The sequence below is a fragment of the Takifugu rubripes genome, chromosome 11, assembly GCF_901000725.2.
Source record: "Takifugu rubripes chromosome 11, fTakRub1.2, whole genome shotgun sequence".
NCBI lineage: Eukaryota > Metazoa > Chordata > Actinopteri > Tetraodontiformes > Tetraodontidae > Takifugu > Takifugu rubripes.
In genome coordinates, this window is record NC_042295.1 from 13,834,215 (window position 1) to 13,860,810 (window position 26,596).

At 41.8% G+C, this 26,596-nt stretch overlaps 1 protein-coding gene across 1 annotated transcript; it reads right to left on the minus strand.

Annotated features, from left to right (window-relative positions):
- Positions 1–536: 536 nt before the first annotated feature.
- Positions 537–23,719, minus strand: LOC101072336 (T-lymphoma invasion and metastasis-inducing protein 1-like). The gene is given in 28 exon segments (XM_003968676.3): positions 537–2,080; positions 2,403–2,575; positions 2,693–2,780; positions 2,899–3,004; positions 3,117–3,175; positions 3,265–3,373; positions 3,452–3,570; positions 3,658–3,837; positions 3,987–4,095; positions 4,172–4,297; positions 4,389–4,457; positions 5,022–5,099; positions 5,101–5,208; positions 8,164–8,264; positions 8,657–8,869; positions 11,051–11,137; positions 11,330–11,411; positions 11,816–11,920; positions 12,133–12,303; positions 12,519–12,593; positions 12,687–12,833; positions 13,511–13,696; positions 14,941–15,165; positions 15,381–15,553; positions 15,868–16,306; positions 17,071–17,965; positions 18,079–18,163; positions 23,413–23,719. Coding segments are annotated over 26 exon segments (4,698 nt in total). The 5' UTR covers positions 17,956–17,965; positions 18,079–18,163; positions 23,413–23,719; the 3' UTR covers positions 537–1,595.
- Between the last annotated feature and the right edge of the window lie 2,877 nt (positions 23,720–26,596).

Genomic DNA, 26,596 nt, shown 5'->3' on the forward strand with positions numbered 1-26,596 from the left:
TGTTCGTGCTGGAGTTGCTTTACTCTTATTTTTAAGTCTTGGAAATCGATGTGTTAGTTTTGATCCATACATCATATAGAATGATGTAATAAATAATAAAAGCAAACGGGCACAGAATGGAGGCAAGTACACAGTCCATCCTGTGTGAGGGCTTGTGCAATGTCACTAATGTATTATTAGGTTGCCCCCTACAGTCCGAATCTAGAATACAACCTTCTAAAATAAATTACATGTACCGGTACATGTACCGTAACTGTTCTGTCGCCTGCCTCTGCAGGGTAAAGTAGGGTTTGTTTTCTCCACTAAACACACAGTTCCAATTTGTTCTCCAAAATCCTGACATTTGTCTGGAAAAAAAAGAAAAGGCTGATAAAGTTAAGGGTTGTATATATGTATGTGTTCATAGTTCTAAATAAACAGATCTATAATCAAATAAAATCAAACAAAACGTTTTGGGCTTGTAGCAGGGATGTAATTAATCAAACCAATAAAACTATCAGATGCCCTTTGAGTTTAAAAAAAAAACAACATTTATGTTTATTATGATATCAATACATTTTTATATACATACAGAAATAAAAATCTCCTCTTAGTAGCACAATGAGTTGTTGACCAGGCACACTTTACATCCTCTTCCTTGATTGCTTGAGCAAATTTTGGACTTCCTCTGTCAATACACGATTGCTTATATCTTGCTTGATGTCTATATGAATAAATAAAATGAAAAAAGCATTGCTTTTTAAATCAATAACCAGCAAACACTCTGCCCGAGGCAATGTGCAAATTCACTACAGAGTGTACACAGAAGAATTGAGAAATAAATGTAACATTGGAAGTTCTTTAAATGGTAATAATAAACAAAAGAAAAAATATCTTTCATAGTCAAGATAAAAATGACAACAAATTCAAGTAAAACAGGATTTTGTTAAATTAAAACAAATTAAAACCCCAATATTGTGTGTAACACAGGGGAGATTACTGAATTTCTTCATTAAATACAACCAAAATAAAAATAATGGGCTACAAAGATGCATTTACATCTGTAAAACACGTAAAAAAAATGTCCACAACCTGAAAAAGATGCGAGAAATGTCCATAGATAACAAAGTGAGAATATATCATCTAAGCTAAGCAGGATGGAGAGTGTTGTTTGCCATTTATACCATTTCTTTAAGGACAAATACTACACAGCCCTTAACTAAGATAATATCTCTGAGTTATACAGACAAAAAATATCATTATTAGTCACAAGAACTAAATTTCCCAACAGCAGGCAGGACTAGACAACGCTGCCTATATGTGCAACCCATGCCAACCTAAGCAACCCATTAGATTTCATGATTGTACCATTATTTCATGTCACTAAACTTACACGTGTGTGACAGGAGTTGATTTTGGATAAAGCTCCGTCTTCCATTTCATGTATTGTTCCTACAAAAACCATTTAACAAGATTAAGGGAAGAAGGGAAAAAATATCTTCTACTACATGTACAATATATTTCAATGCCCATGCATTGTTTGTGAAGACTCCTGTCAGATACAGTATTGAGCCCATGTAAAGCCTTTTAAGACCATCCTGTCTTCTTCAGCCGGGTCACATGCCAGAATCTGGAGATGAATCCGATGCCTTCCTCCGTATCCAAATATGATCATTCTTAGTTTCCTTTTGGTTGTAATTGTCATCCTCCACCATTTCGGGGACTGAAGGGGACTTGAGGCTGTCATCCTCGCTCTCTAAGGACAAAGCTGTGACGGAGGTCTCCAGCTCGGCCTCTGAGCACAGCGCGCCGGGCGTCCGGGCAGACTGCTCGTCCTCATCGCTGAGGATGTCGGTCTCCTTCACCTCTTCTGGATCTTCATATTCTTCGAGGTCAAACTGTTCTTCCACCCAGCGGTCTGTGTCACTGGCTGACTCCGACTGCTGATCCGGTTCACCTTCCTGCTGCAGTGGGTCTGAGCCGGCTTTGTCTGGGGACGTTAGGTTCTGATCCGGCTCGACGTCAAAAGCAATGTCTGTGTCAATGGTGAAACGATGGCGGACTAATTTCCTCCTGCCCAGAGTCCTTGTAGGGGCGGATGCTGCAAACAACAGAGGTCAGAGTTTTGATTGAGAGGTTTTGATATTTTAGGGCAGATATTTGTCATCACTCAAATAAATACAACATATTATAATTATATTGATAGAGGTTCAAATTTTGACAGGAACTTTTCAAATTTGATTGCACAGACTGGTAGTTTGTGAAATTGACATTAATGTCACTAAATGCACCAATGCGATTGGAAAGGGACCGTGTTTTAGCTCTTTATGTTACACCAACATGGCCTATCAATGTACAGACACAAAGTCAGAACTGGGACACATTGGCCTACAGGCTGAAAGCAGCCAGAGATGAACAGTTACCTGCTCTATTTATGGCAGGACGGGCTCCCTTTAGGGCACAAAGACGCTTTCCTCCAAAGGGGACATATTGCTGGCTGAGTGGTAAACTCTCTGTTTTAAGGAGTTGTCTGCGGTGCTTTTCTCTCAAGATGGAATGGACCGTCTTCAAAAAGTCTTTTCTACTGTCTGGAGAGCTGCAGGACATTAAGAAAGGGTTTTAGTTTGTCTCCGTACAAAACAGAGGATAGGATGGAACTGGAGTAATCTTCCATCGGCAGCAGAATCTAGCATCCACTCCAACAGAACCTTACCTACAGCACAGCTGAAATGTCCTTTCTGGTCGTCCTTCTGACTCAGACTTTGTGTGGACAATCTCACACACAGCTGAGGTCTCACAATCTGAGGAAGAAAACAACTCTGGTATGATACGTGTGATATTAGTCACACGGCACAGTGTCCAAACGCGTAGTGTAATTTTCTTAAGCCCAGTGCAGAATATTATCTCCGATGATCCTACCTGCGTTTGCCAGGGGCCTGATCTGGAGGGCATCTGTTGGAATCATGTGACGGAATCGGAAGGGGTCTTTTTCCTCTGAAGATAGCGAAGCCCGATGGGAGCCACCCTACAATGATTTAATCAGCAGCTTTACTATACATCTGTAAACCACTGGACAACAATTGCGAAGCACAGCTCGGCTGTTAGAGGAAAATGGCTCTTTCTGATAAGAAACATACCATCTTCTTTTTCTGTTTGGATCCGTCCTTGCAGACGAAGACAACTGCCGTTTTGAACACTAAATATGAAAGCAGAAAAAAAGAATATTGGTGATCACAGGGAGCTTGATGAGATGATGCAGACTCACGGAGGAAACTCAAAACACACCAAATGCAGCCAACTGTGGCTCTTTCTTCCATTTTCCTAAGGAGGCAGGAGGATTGATCCATGTCACACTTGTATGGAGAAGCAGATCGCCCATGGAAAGATCGACAACCTATCAAATGAACAAGACACCAGCAGTCCATCTTCTCCGTCTCACACCGGATGGAAAACAGGAGACAGGTGTTCCTACCTCTTTTTTTTCACCACTCTGCTCGAGGATGAGCTGATCAAAGACGGCTCCAAACTCCTCGTGGATCTTCTGCATCTCGTTGATGTGGCTGGCAACTTTGTTCATCGCTTTCATGGCAACTGCATACAAACGGCGCAATTCCTTCAATGGGATGTAACTGATTTAACCATGTTTGAGCCGTGTCCAACCTTATAACCAGCTCCTACCATCGAGGTGGTAATGCTCCTCACTGTCTGGGTCTGTGAGTGAGTAAAGCTCCTTTAGCAAGAGGGGGTACTTCAGTACCCTCTGGATGGGCTTGATCAGGTATGACTCCAGCGTGGAAGAGTGCTGCTGTTTGGGGTTGCGCTCATCTAAGAAGGCCTTGAAATTTGGGTCCGATTTGGCTGGAATGACCAAGAAAAGAATTAATGGACATCATTTAAAATCACATGTAAAGAAGGTTTATGCTTGCCAGATGATTCTGTTTAGTGTTTTAATTCATTTGATCTATAGTAACTGTACTAGACAACTGTGGCAGAGAACCTTTACTCACCCTTTACAAGGACTTTTGGGACTTTGGTGTGACTGGCGCAGAAAGCACTGTAGATTTTGAACCGGTCTGCATAATACAGGAAAGAGCCTCCCAATGAGAAAAGGATTTTCTGTCAAAAGGTTAAGGGGAAAGATAAGTATTTTTTGTTGTGTTCTTGAATTTTATACCAAAAACAGACACCACACCTTAAACTGTTCCACTCTCTCTAGCTTCTCAAGATCTGGAACAAGTCTTGTGCCGTCTTCCAGGGTCTTAAGAAATTCCACCTGGAACTCCACCATTTCCGGCAAGTTCCCAAACAGTACATCCAACTGAAACAGACAGATTTGAATGGGAGAAATAAACCTTAAGTTTCTTGTTTTATACATTTCTGTAAGACATACATTTGCATTTAATAATTACCTCATCCTGAGTGAGGAAGGTCTCTTTCTGCAGTGGGTTTAAGTATCTTCCAATGAGGCAATTTAGATCCTAGAACAGAAAACTCAAACTTATATCTTATAAATCATTACACATTTTACACACTACCTACATCAGCATTAAAAGTAGTGCCAGTGTACCACATTTTATTCCCATTAGTAAATCTAAACCTTTCTGGCAGAGCTCTTAAAATCCACAGTATTATACAATTGCAGTGGGAAGAGTCTGCAAACTCCATAAACTGCATCGATTATTAACTTTGGCCACACAGCTAAAGTAAAACCGTCCCTTCTAAAAGGAACAAACACAACACATAAATGCATAAAGCAAGAAAAAAATAGGCAGCACTATTGGCCATTATGCAATAAGATGCCCTCTTAAACCCGATTACCACGCTGAGCATTTATCCTGGACAGAAAGAGGTTTGGCATTATTCAGGCACTGCACAGCTGTGACCTCCGCATATCTAATAGGACATCGATTGATGTTGCATTTTGCTACTGTTGAGGGATAATAGAACTGAGGCACACAGAAACACAGATCGATGCACAGCAGGGACACATGCACGCCTATAAAGCCCATCTGGCCATTAAACATCAGAGGAGCGGTACTAACTTTGACATATGTGCGTTCCGTCTCCACCAGCTCACAAATGACTTTGCGAAGCTTGTCTGCGTCGGACAGCTGCCGGGGGGGTAGCGGGAGGCGGGAACGGCGAGTCTGGGCTAGGCGAAGAGGAGACGCAATCCGACGGATTCATTTCATGGAGGCTCCGACAAAACGCAGCCACTTGCTCGGTGCTCTGAAGATTTAAAGACAGGGAGGGAGAAAAAACACACATTCAAATGAAGGTCAATATTTTGAGCAATAGTCAAAGAAGCAGAACCTCAGATATGGATTTGCAGGTGTTACTTTCCACCTCCTGTTGTGCAGGAATTCATGACTGTACCGAGAGCGAGCCTGGAGAGCGGCAGCTCTGAAAGAGTGCACCAATTTGGTCTATTTTCAGTCGGTTATAACAATGACTCTCCGCCTCCCTCTACTTCGTTCACATCCCTCTTTTCCCTGATGTTTTATTCCTACTGATGGTTTGGGGAAATGATTCATCACTTTCATCCAAATCAAAATAAACACACATATGTCTGTCTGTTCAATATGGGTTGCTGTGGAGACCGACGAAGATGTACACTGGATCTTTCTGGACGAAAATAGACCCACTTGAGCCCTGCTTTCATGCCTGAAATAATAGTGTTCACAACCGGCCGCAACACAAAGAAATTGAGTTGCAAATAAAAATGCACTTAAAGGACCACAATAGAAGCAAGCAGATATGGTGTAAAAACAGAGGTAAACTTTCTGATGTCAAGAATGTATTTTTTACAGCATCGATTTAAACCAATCCTTACATTAGATGATGCAGCATAAACATGCAAAAAGACACCAATATCATTTGTATTTTTGCATAATACTCATCTAGAGGTGTGGAGGTTGACCTGCATAGAATTCACTGTGTCTGACCTACATCACAATAAATAATAGATATCACGAGTTTAAGTGATGATGTATGTAAAACTATAAAACATGCCACTAAAACTGTGCAACATTTTAATTGCAGTTAGTATATTAGCACCAAGCCAATATACCATCATCAAGATGCCGTTAAATACCCAAACAGAAGTACATTAGGACAGCAAAGATGTGATGAGTGGGGCAAAACTTACTGCAAGAAAAGGAAGTACGTAAGTAAATAAATAAATTCCCGCCTGTTTGATGGTGCAGCTAAGCTCCGACCGATACTCAGCAATATAATCAATAATCCACTTCTACACAATTGCTCTCAGATCACAGGTAAAGTTACACAGGGTGAGCTAGTGCATGCACAGCTGGCCAGCACTGTTTGTAAGCTCAGGGTGTCTGGACATGTATTAGAGAGCTCTCCCCCACGCAGAGAGGTTTGTTTAGACGCCCCGTTGAGTCTTTCATTGACCGCGGGGGTCATTCTGCAAGGCAGTGTTTACATGCACCGCCACCCGTCCGCCAGTACACGTTGAGTGAAAAGTCACAAAGCAAAGGGCTGATAAATGAAGACCACAGCCACCTGCCAGATCAGGTATAACAGTATCTGTAAGAGCAAGCCAGGTATGGAAAAGCAATATAGAAAAGGTATCTTACCAGATGAAGCATGTCATAGATAGAGTCTGAGGAGCGTTTCCTGTGCTTCCACTTAAGGACAGACATAATCAGGTACGGCTGCACTGTCTAAACTTCAAATATCCACAAAGATTCCTGGTTTTGTAGAATTAAATCAACACTGTTTCTCAGCAGCGTTTTGCAAACAGAGGGTGCTTTGGTGCTTGTGATGAAGGATGAGTGAAGCTGCACAGCCGCCTCCTCTCCGCCCACCAGTACTTACAGTCTTCCAACTCCCCCTTTGCCTACGGAGTCTGCTACAGTTATGTCACTGATATTCTCTCTCTCCATTATCTACAGGCTGGGTAAACTCAGGCACACAGTGTAAGTGTGAAGATCTGGTAAACTCCAACAGCACTGTAAACTGTCCAGACCAGAGCGACAGAAAGGGATCAGGGGGGAAGGACTCTCCTCCACAAGGCTGCAGTGGAGCATGATTGGTTGGGTCTGCCTCACCACAGTAGAATATAAATGTAGGATTTTTAAGGCTAGGGGAGGAGTGATGAGGAGAGAGCAGGAAAACTGGGGGAGGCTGAAGAGGAACATGAGTACAGGGAACAGCATGTGAGGCAGCTTTTGGATAAAGAGTGTTGGGACCTGCCAAAGAATATTTAAAGCATAACATACTGAATGAGGGTTCAAAAGCTTACATAGTACATATTCACACAATCCTGCATGAAGTCCAGAGCTTCTGTAACTCTTCTACATTTTAGTTTCTCAAGTTCTCACACGGGAGGGGCTAAACGACACCACGACAAAAGGCGAGTGCCCGGTGGAGCATATAGCAAACTAGAGTTGTAGTGGTGCTTCCAAACACAAAAAATGATGCCACCAGTTTAAAGGCTTGAAGAGTGCAACTGGGAAAAGAACAAAATGGTTGTTTTATAAAGTACTTCCATAGCTGGTTAAGACTCAAATACTCATTTACTCGTGTTTTTCTCCATTATGTCGATCTTACAAAGTCCACACTTGATCACATTTCTACATGGTACCAATAATTGGAAATGCTTCTTTCCAACAAGCAGTTGGAAGGATACTCGGTCATCTCGCTGTACACAGACAGACGTGTGGAGCATAGCCAAAGCTCAGATTCCCAAACATTTGTGGCAATTCTTTTTTTGCATTGGTAAATCTATCTGAGAATAATTATTGTTATTATATTATGAACAACTATTCGTGAGCAGGTGCCAAGTTGATTTGAATAGCAAAATACAGCTGATTTAATCTTTTTTTTTTAAACTGGGCCCTATTTTATATGGCAATCTGGTCTGAATAAGGCTTAGAAATCCTTTTCCTGCTTGAGTATTACACTGAATCTGCTAAATCTCATTTTAAGATTGTTCTCTTTATTTAATTTAGCATCAAATTGAAAACATCAATTTCCCACCAAATAAAGGAAGGAAGGAAGACACGTTTAATTCTTCCTCCAACTACATTGAGTAAAAACACTGTTACAAACATGAGGAGCTGGGGGCTGCGACAACGACCACACCAGAAACACACAAGAACGGGGGCAAATATTTGTTATTTGTCACCGACTCAGACTTTACATGTCACGACTCCTCACCTTTCTGCGCTCATCAAAGTCACCGAAGATCTCAGAGTCTTCGTCAAGGCAGTCTCCTGAGTTTTCAAGCAATAGTCCCACCCCATCCTCCAAGATGTCTTCTGCAATAAGGAGCACGCTCATTTAGGTATTTAATCAAGAACAAGATTGTCGTTCTTCATAGGGTGGTTTAATAAATGACCAGGAAGAGAATCTGCCTGGCCATTTTAATTAAAAATACATGATTTATATCGAATGAAATCCTTATCTTACTAATGAGGCTGCAAAACATTCCTGAGAGACTCCTGTCCTCCCTAACCGATGTCTTGTGCATTTGCTAAATGGATGCAGCATCATTGTGAATAATTACAGGACATGGCGACTATATTGAAAACAACTGATAACGCTGAGATACCAAACTGATATTTAGGATTTTGGCCTTAAGGTTTCCACCAACGACGGGATCAGGGATTTTGCTGTGGCGCATAATGATGGGTCTGGAAGAACGGCTCACCTTGACTCTGGGAGAAGATGTCCGTGTAGAGATCTTCCTCTTTGTCTGAGCGACGTGGTGGCAGGTAGCAGAGCTGACGGCGGTCCACGGAAGGCAGCGTGTTGACCGTTAAAGTCAACGAGGCTTGGGAAAACGCTGCCTTCATGTCAGAGAAGTTCAGGCTGTCCGAGTCTTTTCCATTCAGCTGAAGTATTTCATCCCCGGCATTCAGACCTGTGAAGAAGGGGCACAATCAGCTGTGATTAAACAGAAAGACGTTAGTGTCACTTACACATCGTATAGAGAAATTAGTTTTCTGAATTTAACCCACAGCCCTGACTGTGCAATCTCTCTGACCTCTGGGCCAGACAAACACAGACGATTCATTTCCATGATTGGTACCATGGTAACAAAGCGTTAAGTGTTTCGTTCATGGTACACTGCCAGTTATGTAATATACACTATAGCACCACAGCTGGTCTTAGTAAAGATACCGTAATTACGTCTGTGTAAATTCTCAGTCATCCAGGTCATTGTATCCAAGGTAGTTTTCTCTGTCAACTGGACTGGGTTTCTTCTCTTGAAGACGTTTTGCCTTCTATCCAGAAGGCTTCTTCAGTTCTGAAATCGCTGGGGAGAGAGCTTGAAAATATAGCCCCTGTGGACCATTGCCATGTTAATGATAATGAGTGGTCACCTGAGAGTCGTTAGCAGGGTCGTTGGTCGGGTCGTTCACCTAGTTTCTGTTGAGGTGTCTCCCCTTTGTCTGCTGGGTCACATGGTGGTGGGTCACTGGGTCTCCTGGAATGGTGTGAATGTTTGTTTTGCTGTTGGAAGGAGTGGAGGACTGCATTGTATGTGGGTGATAGGAAGTGCCTCAGGCCACCAACTCTGTTCAAGGATGGTTTCTCCAATTTAACATGGATAGCTTCCTTGACCCCCCTTTCAAACCAGCGGTCTTCTCTGGCCAGTATCCGTACTTGGCTGTCCTCGAAGGAGTGCCCACTCTCCTTTAAGTGTAAGTGGACTGCTGAATCCTGACCCGAAGAGGTGGCACGTCTGTGTTGTGCCATTCTTCTGTGGAGAGGTTGTTTGGTTTCCCCGCAGTCCAGAAAGGCCAGACTGTTTCCTTTTACATCTTCCCGGGTGAATTTTACATGCTCGTCTGTTTTGTTGAGGTGATCGGAGAACGCTTCCAATTCTTGTGTTTGAATTTTGACCCAGGTGTCATCAACATACCTGAACCAGTGGCTTGGCACAGTTCCTGTGTAGGATGTCAGGGCCTGGGATTCCACCTTCTCCATGTATAGATTGGCAACTATAGGGGATACTGGTGAGCCCATGGCACAGCCATGTTTCTGCCTGTAGAAGCCTTCTCTGTACTGGAAATAGGTGGTGTTCAAACACAGGTCCAGCATGGTGCAGATTTGGGCCGGTGTTAAGGTTGTTCTTTCTGTAAGGTTCTTGTCCAATAGAAGGTGCTTGTGGATGGTGTCTATGGCGCTGGCGGTGGGGATGCACGTGAAGAGTGACGTGACATCATAAGATACCATAGTCTCAGGACAAGACACCCAGACCCAAACAAAGTAATGTTGTTTATGCTGTACAGTGCCAGGAGGAATGCAAGGAACTGTACATTGGGGAAACCAAACAACCTCTCCACAGAAGAATGGCACAACACAGACGTGCCACCTCTTCGGGTCAGGATTCAGCAGTCCACTTACACTTAAAGGAGAGTGGGCACTCCTTCGAGGACAGCCAAGTAAGGATACTGGCCAGAGAAGACCGCTGGTTTGAAAGGGGGGTCAAGGAAGCTATCCATGTTAAATTGGAGAAACCATCCTTGAACAGAGGTGGTGGCCTGAGGCACTTCCTATCACCCACATACAATGCAGTCCTCCACTCCTTCCAACAGCAAAACAAACATTCACACCATTCCAGGAGACCCAGTGACTCATCACCATGTGACCCAGCAGACAAAGGGGAGACACCTCAACAGAAACTAGGTGAACGACCCGACCAACGACCCTGCTAACGACTCTCAGGTGACCACTCATTATCATTAACATGGCAATGGCCCACAGGGGCTATATATTTTCAAGCTCTCTCCCCAGCGATTTCAGAACTGAAGAAGCCTTCTGGATAGAAGGCGAAACGTCTTCAAGAGAAGAAACCCAGTCCAGTTGACAGAGAAAACTACCTTGGATACCGTAATTACTCAGTGACTGGCCCTAGAAGCAAACTCTAATGTATTTCTTTCGACCTTGTTCTGAGCCTTGACACCCCATCAAAGGAAAACTAGGAGTGTGTACTGGCACCCAGGTTTCCCCCAGTTTTCTCACTAGCTGAAAGTCAAAGACGGAGGCTAAGTGTCTTTGACGAGATTTCATTTGATGAAAATGAAGAGTAATCAACCTTTGGCGAACGCTAATCCGCCCGCCTTCACATCAGTGATGAAGAGCTGCTGTACTCTGTCCTCCTCCACCACTGAAATAGACAAACCTGGAGGAGGAAAAAGGAGAGAATAATCGGCAAAAGGAGGAGAAACGGCAAGCGCTTCAATAAAATCCTTAATAAGATTTATTCTGAATAAATGTAATATGTTTTTTTTAAATTAATTACAGCATCTTAAAACAAAACATAAACATTATTACCCTGCAGCTAAACATGTGCAATGTCATAAAAGCCTCCTACCGTATCCAATCATGCAGGATTCATCTCTGTCAAACTGGATCACTTTTGTTATTTTGGAACAGAGCTCAATTTCTTTAAAAAGCTGTGAAGAACAAATACAAGATATTATATAAACCATCATACAAAAGCCTTTATTTATATTCAAGTGAGTGGGTTACTGACAGCAGAACGACAGCATTAATTTCGGGTATTCTTAGCAGCTTCGTGGAAAGTTCCAAACCGTCTAGATGCTGCTGGTGTCTGTGTGACTTAATTACATGGTGGTATACATGATGTAAAAATACACTTATGGAGGTTGTCTAGAAGTAGGTGTGTGTTTTGGTCAGAGTTCTTACAGGAAGATTGTGAGGATTGAAATTTTCAAATGTAATCTCTTAGAGGCAATCATAATGTGACAAACCCCGGATGCTACTTTTATGTACGTTTTCCATGTTTATTTGACAAATAAAATCCTGAATTGTTTAGCTGATAAAGAGAGCAGCCTACCAAGTCACACACGTCTTCATCTGGTTTCGGAATATAGATTTTCACTTGGCTCTCCATGAGGAATTTGAGGCGCAAATAGTGCCTGGTGGGATCAAGATAATGAGCCTGCAAAAAGAAGGAAGATTTAGTACCAATGAACAAGACAGCGGCTTATTGGTGACTGAAATCTGACATGTTGACAGGGACATTAACAAATGTATTCTTAATATGGTATCTTCATAGAGACCATTTCTAACTTCTGCTCAACCCAATTAGAAGGCAACCAGTTTATTAAAGTGCTCGACTGTATACAGCCTGGATCTGTTTACGGCCGTTACCTTGCAGATGGATTCCAGAACACACAGTGCAGACTCCCCAGGTTTAATGATGGTCAACACCGGCTGGTCATTTGGCAGACACACCCAGGACGGGGTGAGCTGGTCAGGGACCCACATGTCACTGTCTGTGCTGGGTCGCGTGAGGCCTCTCACATTTCCATCCTCACTTTTCTTTCAAATAGAAATGTCAGAAGACTCAGTTTTGGTTAATTATCATTAGTTTGGATGCAAATTTCACTTGCAGCTTTTAACCAATTTGTTGTTCTACTATCCTCAATAGCTACTGTATATAATCCCTTGGCATATTTGGGATACAAAAGCTAAAACCACCCACTCATTCCCAACCTACTGCTCACTATCTGTTAACAATAAAGGAATCTACTGACCGAGTGCTCCTTGGCAGGATCCACATGTATACTGTCTGCAGGGTTTTTAACTGGCTCTTCACCATCAGCAAAGACCTGCTGGCACAAAAATGCCGTCAAGTGGTCTTATATGGAGTAGACATGAGGAAAAAGGGCAGGATTATAGGTATAAACGGTTATGAAACAGACCTGGTTGATACTTGGATGGGCTTTAGTTGTTTTCTTTGAGGTAGTGTCAAGACCCCAGAGAGAAGAGAATCTGCTCTTCCGTTTGCTGCAAGAACGAGACATGGCCTGTGTTCGCCTTCTCACTCCAATCTCAGTGCGAGCCGCCACCTGAAGAAAGGCATATTTAGAAGGGGCTCAGACAAACAAGGTGGGACACAGGAAAAATAAATCTTGGCCTTAATGTTACATGACATTTCTTAGAGTAACCAGCTCAGACGGGATGGCTCATTGATAGCAGCTAAACGTTTGAGGAAGTAAGTCAGAGGGATCAGAGAAATGCAAACGTGTCTTTTCCTTGCTTTAATAGTACTATTAGAGATAAAGAACAGAATCAGACGCATGAGGAACACCGAGCAAGGTAACAATAATGGATATCTGCTTCTTTCTTCTTCCTCTAATCAGTATAGCAGTAAAATGCAAAGTAAAACCAAATAAGCTGTGTTTGTGATAGAATTTCTGAATGTTCCAAGAAACGCTGGAAATGTATTATATGAGGGTGAGATCCAATTTAATCTGTTTAAGGAGAGAATCTTCTTAGCGTTATGTCAGTGTAATGCTTACGGAGATAATTAGTCCAATCAAAGGGTATGGATACAATACTTGTGTTTGCCAAGGGCCAAAAAAAAACCCTATATATTTTCTGGTAAATGTGACATTTATAAACAAGTACTTTAAAACACACTTGTGAGGCCTCTAGTAACTAACTATTAAAGTAAATATCCTACAGCATATCAAACAGTACTTTATAGATGCCTCATTAAACTAAAACTTTCAATGATATTTACCAGAGCGTGGAAGGAAGAGACAGAGAATATACCCAGTCGACCCATTGCCAGCTTTGTGGGTCGACAGGCAAAGGCCAGGAGCCGTTTGGGGTTGGGCAGCTCTCCTCCCTGCAGACTAGCAAGGTAGCACCTAAAGCGGAAGAGATCCATGTGAAACTGCTCTAGGTTCTGCTCCCACAAAAAGATCTGCAAGTGAGAGGGAGAAAACAGCATAGCCAATTAGAATTTTCGACCAAAATGTGATTCCTTCCCAAAAGGCTCTGCTTACATTTTGCTGAAAGTGTTGCCATTTATACTCTCTGTGGATGCTTTGCCGTTTACTGTGGCAGGAGAACAGGATTACTCGCTGGGCCCTCCCCAGTCATGGGTCTAAACTGTTCTCAACACCATAGCAGAGGACCCTGTATCACTGCCAAGTAGCCCCAAAACGTGAAAAGGAACAATACTGCACATTCCACTGGCAGACAGAGGCTGAGAGCAGTTCAGCTTTCTAAGGAGAAGGCCTATATTCATTCAGCTCTGGATAAGATGAACCCTGACACTGCCAAACACAACCAACCAATCAGTATCAACTGGATACACAAAAGCTACTTAAACTGGATTCTCGCTGCATTATTAATGACAACATTGTTTTACAAAAGCCATCTGGTTCTGGTTGATGCATCCAAACAGAATATGTGTGGACCTTCTTCTCCATCTTTTCTTGAATCAAAACACCTCAAGACATTAAAATTAAAATGTTGTTGAAATTTGTAAATCCTTGATTCCATGCTGTTACTGAAAATGTAGCAGTAAAACACCTTCCTTTTACTTCTGAGCGGGATGTTTACAGTATTTATCATGGACTTCTTCAGGTAAACACTTTACTCTAAAGTGGAAAAAAGGAAGTACCGGAACCTTAATGTTTTATTAAAAATACAGATATTGCACAAACTTTGGTTTCCAAATGTCGCTGTGCTCATGAACTAAGATAATGAAAAACATTCTTTTTGCTATAAAACAGTTTGATAATGCATCTTTATCTATGTTTATCCTAAAGCAGCTCTCCCACCCTGCTGGAAAAAAAAGTTCTGTGACTCAGTAAGAGGAACAGCAGGAGGCTGATGGCAAAAGCTCTTTTGCAAAATCAAAGTTGATGAGACTGGGAGTTTTTTTCTGTTGCTTTATTATGACAAATGTTGGATGCGACCTTTTCATCTGTATGTGCTTGTTCAGTTCCTCATCAGCCCAAAACACTTCAGACTTCACTACAAAACCCCGTCTCACATACAAGGGTAAATTGTACATGTTTGCATTGCCAGAACTACAAGAACATTTATAGAAAATGTAAAAAAAAAAAACTATTGAAGCCCGTCCAAATAATTCCATACAGCAACCCAACAAGTTGGCACGAACCGAGCAGCAGCAAAACAAGGGGAAATTAAGCTTACTTGATCCAGGATCGTTTTCCTCTTCTTGGTGTCAGTAACAGCTGACAGCTGCATGTCCCCCATTTTCTTCATCTTCTCATCCATGTCTATCTTCTGTTCCAGTTTCTTGATTTCAGCACGAAGCAGGCGCACAGTATCCTCCCTGTGGTGTAGACGAGCGACAGCAGTCGCGCACGCTGAGTGAATGGCTGTTATCCAGTTCTCCAACTCTGTCTGGCTGCAGGTCTGTGCAAGGACAAATGGAAAAGGTCAGAGGTTAAACAACAAACCAGACTCACAGACAACAGTCAGAGACAGAAGGGCCCTTTCACTGCTTTTCCTGGGCTAAATCACTAATATAGCAACCCCTATTAAAAAGGAAGACACGGTGAACGAATAAAAATCTATGGAAGCATTGACCATGTGTTTGCAGATCAGATGACACTGAGGCCGTCTCTTACCTGAAACAGATAAGCGTCTCCCAGGGAATTGCTGAGACAGAACACAAAGTCTTTTTTCGGATGCTCGGGGACAGCCTGGACAATACTGTTTTCTACCCAGATGGCATGCTTGGGAATACTGTTGTTGTCAATTCCAGATCCACCATCGGATTCATAAAGAAATAAAGTGCAGCCTGCAAGAAAAGAAATTTTCTTACTTCACTATACAGTACAGTGGTATCCAAACTATTTTATGCTCCTTTTTCATGCAAAATAAGTCTGCTCTCCAGTGGCCAACATTAAGAATTGCAAGGCTGTCTTGCAAAGGAAAATATTATAAGCAGAAAGATATTGATATGGTTAACAAAATTTAGATGTATTATACAGTTATTGCAGTAAGGATTTTAAACACAGTATTTACGAAATATAGACTTTCATTAAAAACTCCAACAGAAGCACAAATGCGGCCCGAGTTTTAGGTTATAAATGCGCTGAAGGGATAACAAACCTTTGAGGGAAACCCAGTAACTCTTCCACTTGCGCCGTGTTGCAGATTCCACTTTCTTGCTTTTTTTATGTACGAGAAAATTCTTGACAGCAAGCCTACCAGCTTTGCGCACCATTCCCTGAGCAATGCCAAGCACAGGGTCAGACTGGTAGGTGGAGCTCATAGTACTGTTCTCATCACTTAGGGCAGACCCCGCCTCTTCCAGGCTCTCCGTCTGGCAGGAACTCATCTCCAGTTCTTGTCGGAAGTTCTCATACACACCCTGCACACACTCCCCAGCCCCGCTGTCGCTGTGAGCGAACATACTCGTGCCCCCTGCCAAGCACACAGAGAAGGAGGCCGACATGGTCTTGTAGCGTCTGGACCGGTGCTCCGCATCCATGGTCACCCCGTCGATGCCACTGTCCTCGTACTCACTAGCATCCCCAGTTGTGACATCCTGTGTGGTGGCAGAAGCACAAGAAGGTTGAGATGGCATGGCATCCATGCTTCCCTCATCACAAGTATCTCTGCTGGAGTAAGCACTTTTAACCTCAGGACTCAGAAAAAAGTAAATTCCTCAGAATTAATTGCTTACAGCCAAGTGTCTGCTGTTTTGCCAGTTTTGCCTGCCCTCTTACCCACATGGCCAAAGGCTCCTGGGAGATGAAAGGAGTTCCACCAAGTATGGTATCCCCATGTGATCACATGGTCCAATCATGCACACTAGAGCTCCATTCACTAGGGCAGATGGTGCCCCGCAGTGACAGGGCCACCGTACACATTTTACTGTTACACTCTTCCACGGGCCTCCTCTCATTATCATAACAATAGTTAAGGCATTTCAAACAGGGAGTGACTTTAAGCTTTGCCCCCATATTGCTCATTGCTGCGGCCTTGTCTCAGGGTGAGCGAGAGTTTTCCTTGAAAGCAATGGATTAGTCCCGTAACACGTGCATTCTTTTTTCCTTTAAATATGTTCTGTTTATTTAAACTGTGTAATGAGAATTGGGTGGGGGTATTGTCTCTTTGAAGGTTATTAGAATAAAGTGACAATTTTTACAAAAATTTTTATTTCTCCAGTAACCAGATATTTATTTTAAATAAAACCTATACATTCTTCATGCTTGTTCTGCTACTGATGAATTGGGGCCTTTCGTGAATTTTAATATGATATGAGTCAAAATGAAAGTCAGCACCATAAGAATATGATTGACATCTCACCTGTATAGTTTGTGCCCTCCTGCCTTGCATACTAGCACACATGGCAGCCTGGTGGCTCGACAGGCCCTCAGACAGGCAGTGGGAACGCCGGCATGGGAGTGTGTATGCACCGTAGTTGTTGCTGTCCTCCTCTGATTGGGACAGCATCATTCCGTCCTCTCCTTCTATGGCAGACCTGTTTCCATCGTGCCACTTTGCATAACGGCGCTGGTGTTGTTCTCGGTTAAGGTTCTTTTGACTGAACATTAAATCAAGGGAGTTCATCCTGTCAGCGGAGTCCGAGGGGCTGGTCTGCAGGTGGCCTTCACACTCGACATCGATTATCTCCTCTGTGCTTGTTAGGTGCTCTTGGCTGAGGTCAGACAGAGAGAACTCCAGGCTGTTGTCCCGCCACATGTCTGCAGACTTAGACCTTTTCTTCTTGAAGCTGACTGTGTCTTTGGAAGCATCCTGGGACTTCTGGAGGAATGTTACCTCAGCTGTGCACACATCGTGCCCTTCCTCTTCTGTGGGACCAGGTAGGGTGATATGCATTGTGTTTGCGTGCACAAAAGGATTTGCAAGGTCAATATGAAAGGACATTGGCCGCAGATTCATAGTCACATGGTCCACCCAAATAGGACTTCCAAAGTCCGAAAGCACATTCATCTCATTAAAGGGCTCCAAGCCATTTTCAGTTAGGGATTGTGGGATACTAGGGGTGCTACTTGACCGTGTGCTCGTCTCAGAGTTTCTATGCTCTATTTTCCCTGATGAAGCATGTCGTGAGCGTCTGGGCTGCTTGTTGGAGATGCGAAGAGACCGAGACATGTGCTTGCGTGACAAATAGCCACGGTCGGCATCATAGAGGGCATTGTTCCCATTCTGGCTCTCAACATTTCCCATGACTAAAATGCTAAAGAAAAAGACGCAAACATTAAACAACACTAGAAAATAGTTAAAAAAAAAACAACAAAACACTATTATCATCATTACTGAATTGAGACAGAAACCAGTTTGTTCACTTACCTACAGGATCATGATTACTTCAACATTTTGTTTGTCACTGAATCTCCAGATTTGGGTCAGTTAGATTCTGTTATATGCCACAATTCTGAAAACACACATTAAAAAAAACATATCAATCCGGGGGTTTACATTGAAATAACAGCTTTCAGTTTTAAGTCGGGAAAAGTTGCATTTTTAAGAGAAATTGTGACAATAAATTAGCTCCCAAATTTCTTTCAACATCCACAGGGACTGTGTGAAGTGGTGGGGCCATAATGACAATAGGAGAACTGCAACAGTTGAAGTGAACATGAGTTATTCAGTGCTTTAATGAAGCTTCCATGTTGAATGTCCCTCCCATGTTAGCTGTCTCGGGGCTGTTGAGCCTGCTCTAAAAATGGCCCCGTCCCATGCTGGGTACCATATCCAGATGGAGTGATGGCGTGGAAGATTTACTCATCACAAATCACTGCTTTTGTTTATCCCAATATGGGGCGGGTGGGGGACTTCGTGCAACGACTTACAGAGATGAGTGGGAACACAGGCTTCTGCCGCATGCACTCGGGTGAACTGAGAAGACAGGCCTTATATAAACTGGAACTGACCCTGTTTTTCTACTGTGCGTTTCCCCCTTTCCGCACTCTCCTCACCCTTCACTGATGATGTGAAGATTTGAAAAGCTCTAAAGTTTATTACCATTTAATTTAGGTTTGACAGAGGGGAGAGCTGAAAAGGAAAGGGGCAGCCCCTTAAAATATCACCATACTAATTACAGATAATGAGGAATTCATTTATACGAAAAGTGCTAGTAGAGAACCGATACCCCAGGCCATTTTACAGGCTTTTACCAAGCCTTTATTCTTCCATAAGTGAAAGGTGAAAGCATAACGGTTCTGATCCCTGGAGAAAAAGAAAATGCTCAGTGCATTTTAGTGTGCTACTCTAAAGCACTCAGATTCCTATATATAAAATAAAGCTTTGCAGTTTTATTTATGAATATGTTCCTGCCCCGCTTTAGGTTGGTTCTACAAGGGGCTGCGCAACTTGATAGATGCCGTCAGAGTTTTTGGCACAATTTCAATCTACAACCGGATGCAAAATAAAGTTTATTAAATTAATTATGTGGAACTGCTAGGCAAAAGGGATGATTAACTATATATATATATATATATATATATATATATATATATATATAAGTTGCATACAATAAAAAGGAAGATTTCTTTAGAGTAAATGGGTCATTTTGAAAAGACATAAACAAGAAAGCAACAGACTCAGGGGGCTCATCTATTATAGGCTATTAGTGAGGGAACATGACCACAGGAGATTCCAAACACCCACTGACGAAAAAAAGAAAACTTTTCTTCTGACTCAACTTTAGTAACAAAACAGCCTCAGGACAGAGAACAAGAACTCACCGATTTCACACACAGACATTTGAATCATCAAGCAACTGAGGATCTGTTTATGTGAGATTATCTGCATGTAAAAAAATAAAAGCAATGACTTTAAAAAAGAAGAAATAAAATCTGAACTATTTATGCACTGGTTGTGCAACTGTCGCAATTCTTTAACAAAAAGTAAAAAAAATACCACCCGTCTACCAAAATACCATTATACTATTTATTGTAAAAAAAAATAAAAATAAATAAAAACTCCGTTTTTGTATAGATTTTTGTCTTTTGAATGGCCTGGGTGGTATTTTTAGATGCATTGTGGAAACAAAAAGAGTGGGAAAACCCTGCTGTAACTGTAACCTTTTATTGTAAAATACCCAAGGACAAAATATTAAGTTACTAAAAGTCTAAAGTTTACAGTCCCTGATATAAGAAGCACTGGCCAGCAGCCTGATTCCCTGGTTACACTTCTATACTCATGGTCCCACTGCTCATTATGGGATGAAATACAGTTCACACAACAATCAGATGATGATTTACAGTGGTTGATCAGATGAAACAGAAATGTGTATAACCTGATTCTACCGCTATGTTGCTCTCTTACAAACACACCTTTCTGTCTTTTCACCAAATTATACTGTTGAAAGGCAAGAATGTAGCACAAAACCCATAATCCAAAGGCTCTACTTTTAGAAAAAAATGACACAGGAGGGAGTCTTTTGACTGAAAGACGACACTCAGTGGCTCAAATATCACCGCTCATTCCATCATCCCTGCAAGAGCAGCAAAGAGGAATCTTCCTTTCCCACGACTTGTTCTGACAAACACCTTAGTATAACCTATATTTTATTAAGACAGAATACTTTCTAATCCAGCCCGGGCTTGTATCCTCCTGTGTCTTCTGGGGAAACAGCTGGAGAGTCTGACCTATTGCATACTGCGAAGGTTCACATTTGGTATGTTTACAGCAGCTCTTACTGCAGTTTGAAAAGGTGAGCCACGTTCCGGGCTATAAACTGAGAGAATGAATTGCAAGGCCATTTTTTCAGCAACAGCTGTTCTTGTTTGGATTGGTGGCACTATTGCCCCTACCTATGTTTTCTTGAGGGCACCACTGTATGTGTAGAGGTCACCGCTTCCGGCGGCGTTTGAGCTCTCTGTGGTTGTGTTCAGCAGATAGCTGCAGATATTTGTTGGCTCTTCTTTGCATTCTAAAGCTAAAATCATCATTGTGTGTCATGCATGAACAGAATGCTAGTTCATTGTTTGGTAAAGGTAAATTGAATTACTTGAAGGAAAAGAACATCACAGACAACCGTGAGTTGCCCTCCTCATAGCCCATTCCTGTCACCATAATTAAAAGGTATCCCCTGGCTACAGGGTGCATCCAGTGTTTCTTTACATGCTTAACATTCCCAGCTTTTACAATTTGCTCTTCTGTAGCCCAGCTTAAAAACCACCCAGTGTTATTCCCTTCCCACATAGAGCAAATACGCTTGACATTTTCACAGTTAAAGATGTGTGATGAATGGTGTCAATAGCAACATGCACAGTTTACACAAGGATACAAAACAGCCGATTTTCAACACATGTGAAATGCTTCACTGAGCTGGAAATGAGAAAATCTAATATGCAGAGGTATATTTTTGAAATTCCAGAGTGTGAAAGTTAGCTCAACAACTTCGGCAGGTCAGGTGCCAGTCTACAGGCAGGACAGCGTCCTGCTTGTCTCAGTATGGCCGCTGATTTGTCCTTGCCTGAATAGCCTTCACCGACAGCATAACCGACACAATATCAAGGACATGGCTGAGTGACAATCCTGCATTGGAAATGTGTTTTCTGAATCTGGTTCAAGCAAGACTTTTTCCAACAGAGGCAATCATTTGTTTAGGTCAGTGAGTTGGAACACCATGGCATCAATCTTCTATTCCTGAGGTTTCTCATGCACAAGCATCTAATCACAATCTGTTTTTGTTGTCCCTTTTATCCCAAATATATTAATAAGCAGGCAACATTTTTGTGTTGGAGAGTAAATGAGAAAATGTGGATGTTCTCTTAAATGTATCGTGTTATTTTGGCTGTTTTTAATATTTGATTGTTTACACCTCCAGTGCCAAACCAAACTGAGGTGATTCTTATCTAATCACACCCCCACCACAACCACAAATATCCGTATAGCTCCCAGCTTCCTTTCTGGAAGCGTTGTGCACTGAAGTCGAGTCAAGGTGGATACTGACACACATGACTACACAAAGCTGAGCTGAAATGTCTCTTCTTCCTCCTGGCGATGGTACAGGCCTCTTTTATTGGCCTGTGTAAAATGTCACTTAAGAAGTCGCGTTTCAGCCGGAGTCTTTAGTGCATTTACCATGCTGCCACAACTGGCAGTAAATATTGTGCAATAGCATATATGCAGGAGACAGTTTTATGCTGAAAATGTAATTGTTGATCTCATATCAGTACTTGTAAAGACTGCAGCTGCAAAGAATGCATCTTTATAGGTTTGAGAAAGTAAAAAATATCTCAAAATGTTGAATGGCCAACACATATGGTTTATTGGGGGGAAAAAGTGTTCTATACAAAACATGCAATGCCCAATAACCAGTTTGGCAAAGTAAACAAGTCGTGGCTGAAACCCAAGCACCGCCACATCTCTGGACTGGGCAATGTGTATTCAAAGGTTAAAAAACAGCTTTCCAAGCAAGCGTTTGTGGAGCTGCAACTCCGAATTACCACGGCCTTGTTTAAAATACCTTGTTAAAAGTGTTAACAAGCGCTCTTTGTTTATTGAAAGAAAAACTGCGGCAGTAAGCCACAAAACATTTGCTGCAGGTCAACCTTTGGGCACGACGACAGCATGCTGTTAAATGCAGTGCTGGGAGGAGGGAATAATGCATGACCATTCCAGAAATATTATGTAACATAAATTAGACAAGTGTCAGAAAACAGCCTGATCTCAGTAAAAACTCCTCTGGCTTATTCATCTACAGTGCAAACCTTGTTCTGCTGCCCAGTGGGCCCATCAATTAAGCACAAACAATGGCACGAGACCATAAACTGGAAACTAGTCAGAGGGATTATTTCCCTCACGGGAGGAATTTTGTAGGGTTGTGGTTAGAAAAAAAATGGCACATATACTCCAGTATATGTAATCCTAATGACAAAAACATAAAACATTTTGTGGTTTCAAAATCATCCCAGGCCATCATCAAGGCATACAAGCATGAAATCCAGAGCCTGCCCTTCTTTTTTTTGCCAAGCCCGGAAGGTAGACACATTTCTGTAGCTGTGACAGATGTTCATTTCTCATCCCACCACAGCCATTTAAAAATGGCCAAGTCCGATAGTCCAACCTAAAATGCTCTGGGAAGTCTGCTGCCTCCATCTCAATCTCAAAAAGAAATTTGCAATTCATCATGTGTCTCACAGATTCACCAGATTCACTACGGCTTTGTCATTACAATGACAAGGACACAAGCTGCATTGTTCGCATCCGACTGCGAACGGGGAGCAATACAATGTCCTGCTGCTCACAGTTGTAGGAATAGTTCACTTCTACAGGTATAAACATGAGGTGGAAGCCCCACCCTATGCAGGCTGCGAAGACCCCCAGGGTACGGTTGCACACATGCATACATGGTAACACAAAAATAAAAACAAGCGAATAAATAACAGCACTAATAAAAGTGAAGACAAACATTGTATCAAAAAAAATGCCAAATGGCAACGTAATATAAAAGGCCTCCTTAATGAGTTTGACTGCATTGTGAATTGTGCAGAGACCCGTGCTTACAGGCCACGCTTCATCCCAGTGTCTTGTTAGTGTGGGCATTATGTAGCACCTCTCATTTAAAGTAGGAGGTTGGATTCTTGGCAGTCATTTGTCCTCCCCTAGCTGCTTACATAGGCAAACAATGTTGCATAAAAGCAAATCCACTGCAGTGAAACAATGACTTACCTCACTGGTCACCTCTGCTGTTTCACAGTAGCACCAGGAAAGTCCAACATATCACAACAGGGGAAATTTCAGACCCTGGGTCAAGGGGGTTATTGATAGTCCTTGAGTAAGTCTACAGCAGACTGACTCCCACATGCAAGGATGAGCTGAACTAATGAATGTGGGGAGGGGAAGTGACTGTAACCCCCACCTATCCTGCTGACTCTTTCACACTCTTCACTCCCTCTCTTTTTGCACCCTCCTTCATTCCATTCCCTGAAGCTACAAACTGGATTTCAGCAGTAGTGTCTGTTCCCTCACTTATGCCCTCTAGAACTGCCCCCCCCCCTCGTGTGTGATAAGCACAGCATTTACAATTAAAAAAATCAGTAAGATAAGACACATGATACCACAGCCAAACCATTCCTAATCAGAGAGGAAGACTAAATATTTGTATCAGCTGTGGCTCGATCACCGTCTACTCACACAAAGGGCGTTTTGAAAAACATACCGATTACTTGCATGTAGCTCAGCTAAATACATATTCTGGGATTCTCATCACCAGGACTATTAAACCCCAGCACCATCTTCACCAAGGAGTCGATTAAATTGAGCATCTAATACACTGATGGGCCATTCAATACCGTTGGCGTAATTTGGCAGGTGATGGATCCACAGAAACACTCCTGCTGTTGCCATGTTGGTGTCACCAGGTGCCATCGCTGTCACTCACTTACGGCTGTAGCTGATGGGGGAAAATAGTTGATGGCAGATGAGCATCACAGCTGCACTCAAATTTCAATTTGACAGCTTTGTCATGTAATTACCTTTTAACAAATTAAATCATATTGCTAGTCCTATTATGGCCCTTTATAACTGTAACAACCATCATTTATTGCTTTCTTATGTTTCATGCCAATAATTCTGTATGAACTGCAAGTATGTACATTTCTTTAATGAAGCATAATGAGAATAAATGAGGTTTATCTCACAAACTAAAGCAGACAAACACTAAAATTGCAAAGCCCAGAAATTATTAAATATGGCGAGTCATCATATAAAGATTTAACTGCATTATCACATGTTTTCCTGTTGTCATGCTGCCTGGGAATAAAACAATCACGCCATTATGTACAGCACTTGATCAGCATAAGGCTGTTTGGTGAAAACATCATCTATGTACATGGGGTTAAATGGTTATTTGCTCAGTGCCTCAATCACAGCGCACATCCTCTCAGTTTCTCCAGAAAAACAGATGATCCATTGTGCTGTGAAAGAACATCATGTTCAACTGATAGCTAGCAAGAAAAATGCAACTGTTATGCAAGACATGAAAGCAGTAACCCCAGCCTGGGAAGAGATCATTAGCAGAGGATCCAGTGGTCTCCAGCAGTGAGGTGCCTCTCAAGAGTCGACATCAAAGACACCAGCATAAAAAAGAAATATCATTTGGAATGCAGAGGAAAAACCTGCTACTGACTGATTCAGGACCAAACCTACACAGCACAGGTTGCTCTCCAACACTAGTTATTAAATAATGCTCAAAGCATTTCAAACCGCTACGGGCTTCACTAGACAAGGTGCTGGATGGGTCAAGTGAAATAGATCCTGAGCTATTTCTTTGTTTTTTAAATCACACTGATGAACACCATCAAAAAATATTGGCTGCATTATTGATTATTGTACATTCTAAAATGACTCAGCCTCAGGAGCTTAATTCTTAATATACATTTTTAGCACAAAGCACAAAAAAAAGCCCCCCAAGGGCTCTGAAACTGATGATCATCAGCTCTTTATCTTTTCTCGATGCATTCCTATTCGCGTTTGACAAATGTGCACAAAGGGGCTATAAAAAAAATGCACATTTCATGTGTTGAGAACCCCATGACCATTGTGAACAGCTCAGAATACTCCAGCGTTGCTAATGGCTCATCTTAGGATACCACAAACACAAAACCAGGCTTTGAAGCTGAAGTCAAAACTCACAGGCTACATTCTACAAGGCTATTAATTTTGATTGGAATGGGACCAGTCATTGAGGTTTGTAATAATTTATGAGGAAATGCTAGATCTTCTCTTTGCTTTAGTTGTCCTGTAAAATGCTTAAAAACAAATTAAGTGCCTCTGATGTTTCATAATTGTATAAATAATACTAATAATAAAATATGTAGAATTATTTGATTATTATTATCTGAAATGGAAAAGCTAGAACACAAGCATGGAATCTTGGCAAAATATCGGTGACTTTACAAGAAAAAAAAAAGTTGTCAGGCACCAATTGGTTAGAGCTGTATAATATGCCTGCCATAAATATCACATTTGTCATTCTGAATTGGAAAATGGCAGTGTTACAGCAACGATCGGTAGGACCCGAATGGACAGAGATGGATACAGATGTCCTGTCAGAACAAATAAAGAGGCTGAGCTTGTGCCCAATGCCGCATGTCAACAGAAATTAACTCATGGTTACCCATTATGGTTACCCTTGATGTATTTTCCAGCCCAAATAATAAATAAACATACTGCAAAAAAAACCAAATACTCAATTTAATTGCTGTGCACATTTCCTTATTGCATATTGATGTCTTTACATTTTTATTCTATGAAATTTAACAGTGAGAAAATTTCCAATTTTATATTTATGACAGCACACCATGGTTCTGAACCATCCACAATCAGTTAAATGACACAAACTCCTGAGTTTATATTTTCCCAGGAAAGTTTAGCAAGTGACTAAGAGAATAAGATGTTATGTCTGTGAGTCACATATGGATCTTCTCAAAGCCCTAAGAGCTAAACTGACTTCAACAGTCACATATAGTTGACTAAGAATCCTAAAGGGACCACATTTTGTACGCATTTATAGTGTCTACACTAAATTATGTTATTTTCAAAGAAATAAATGCAGATGAAATTTATTCAGTTATTTTCAGACAACCATTGCTCATTGGTAAAACTCCAGAAAAGAACTACAATACCCACAATCCTTGAGTAGCAACTGTGTGACTAAACTGTGGAATCCCACCAGGCTGTGTTATACAATTCGCAATCAACAATACAGACTAGACTGCCTTCATTTAGTCTGCCACACTTTACAAAAGAATGAAGAGTTATGCGCCAGTGGGCTGAGATTGATGAATAATTCAAAGGATCCTTGTGAGGGTTAAATTGTGCACATTTTGAGAAATAAGCTGCCCTTGATAGC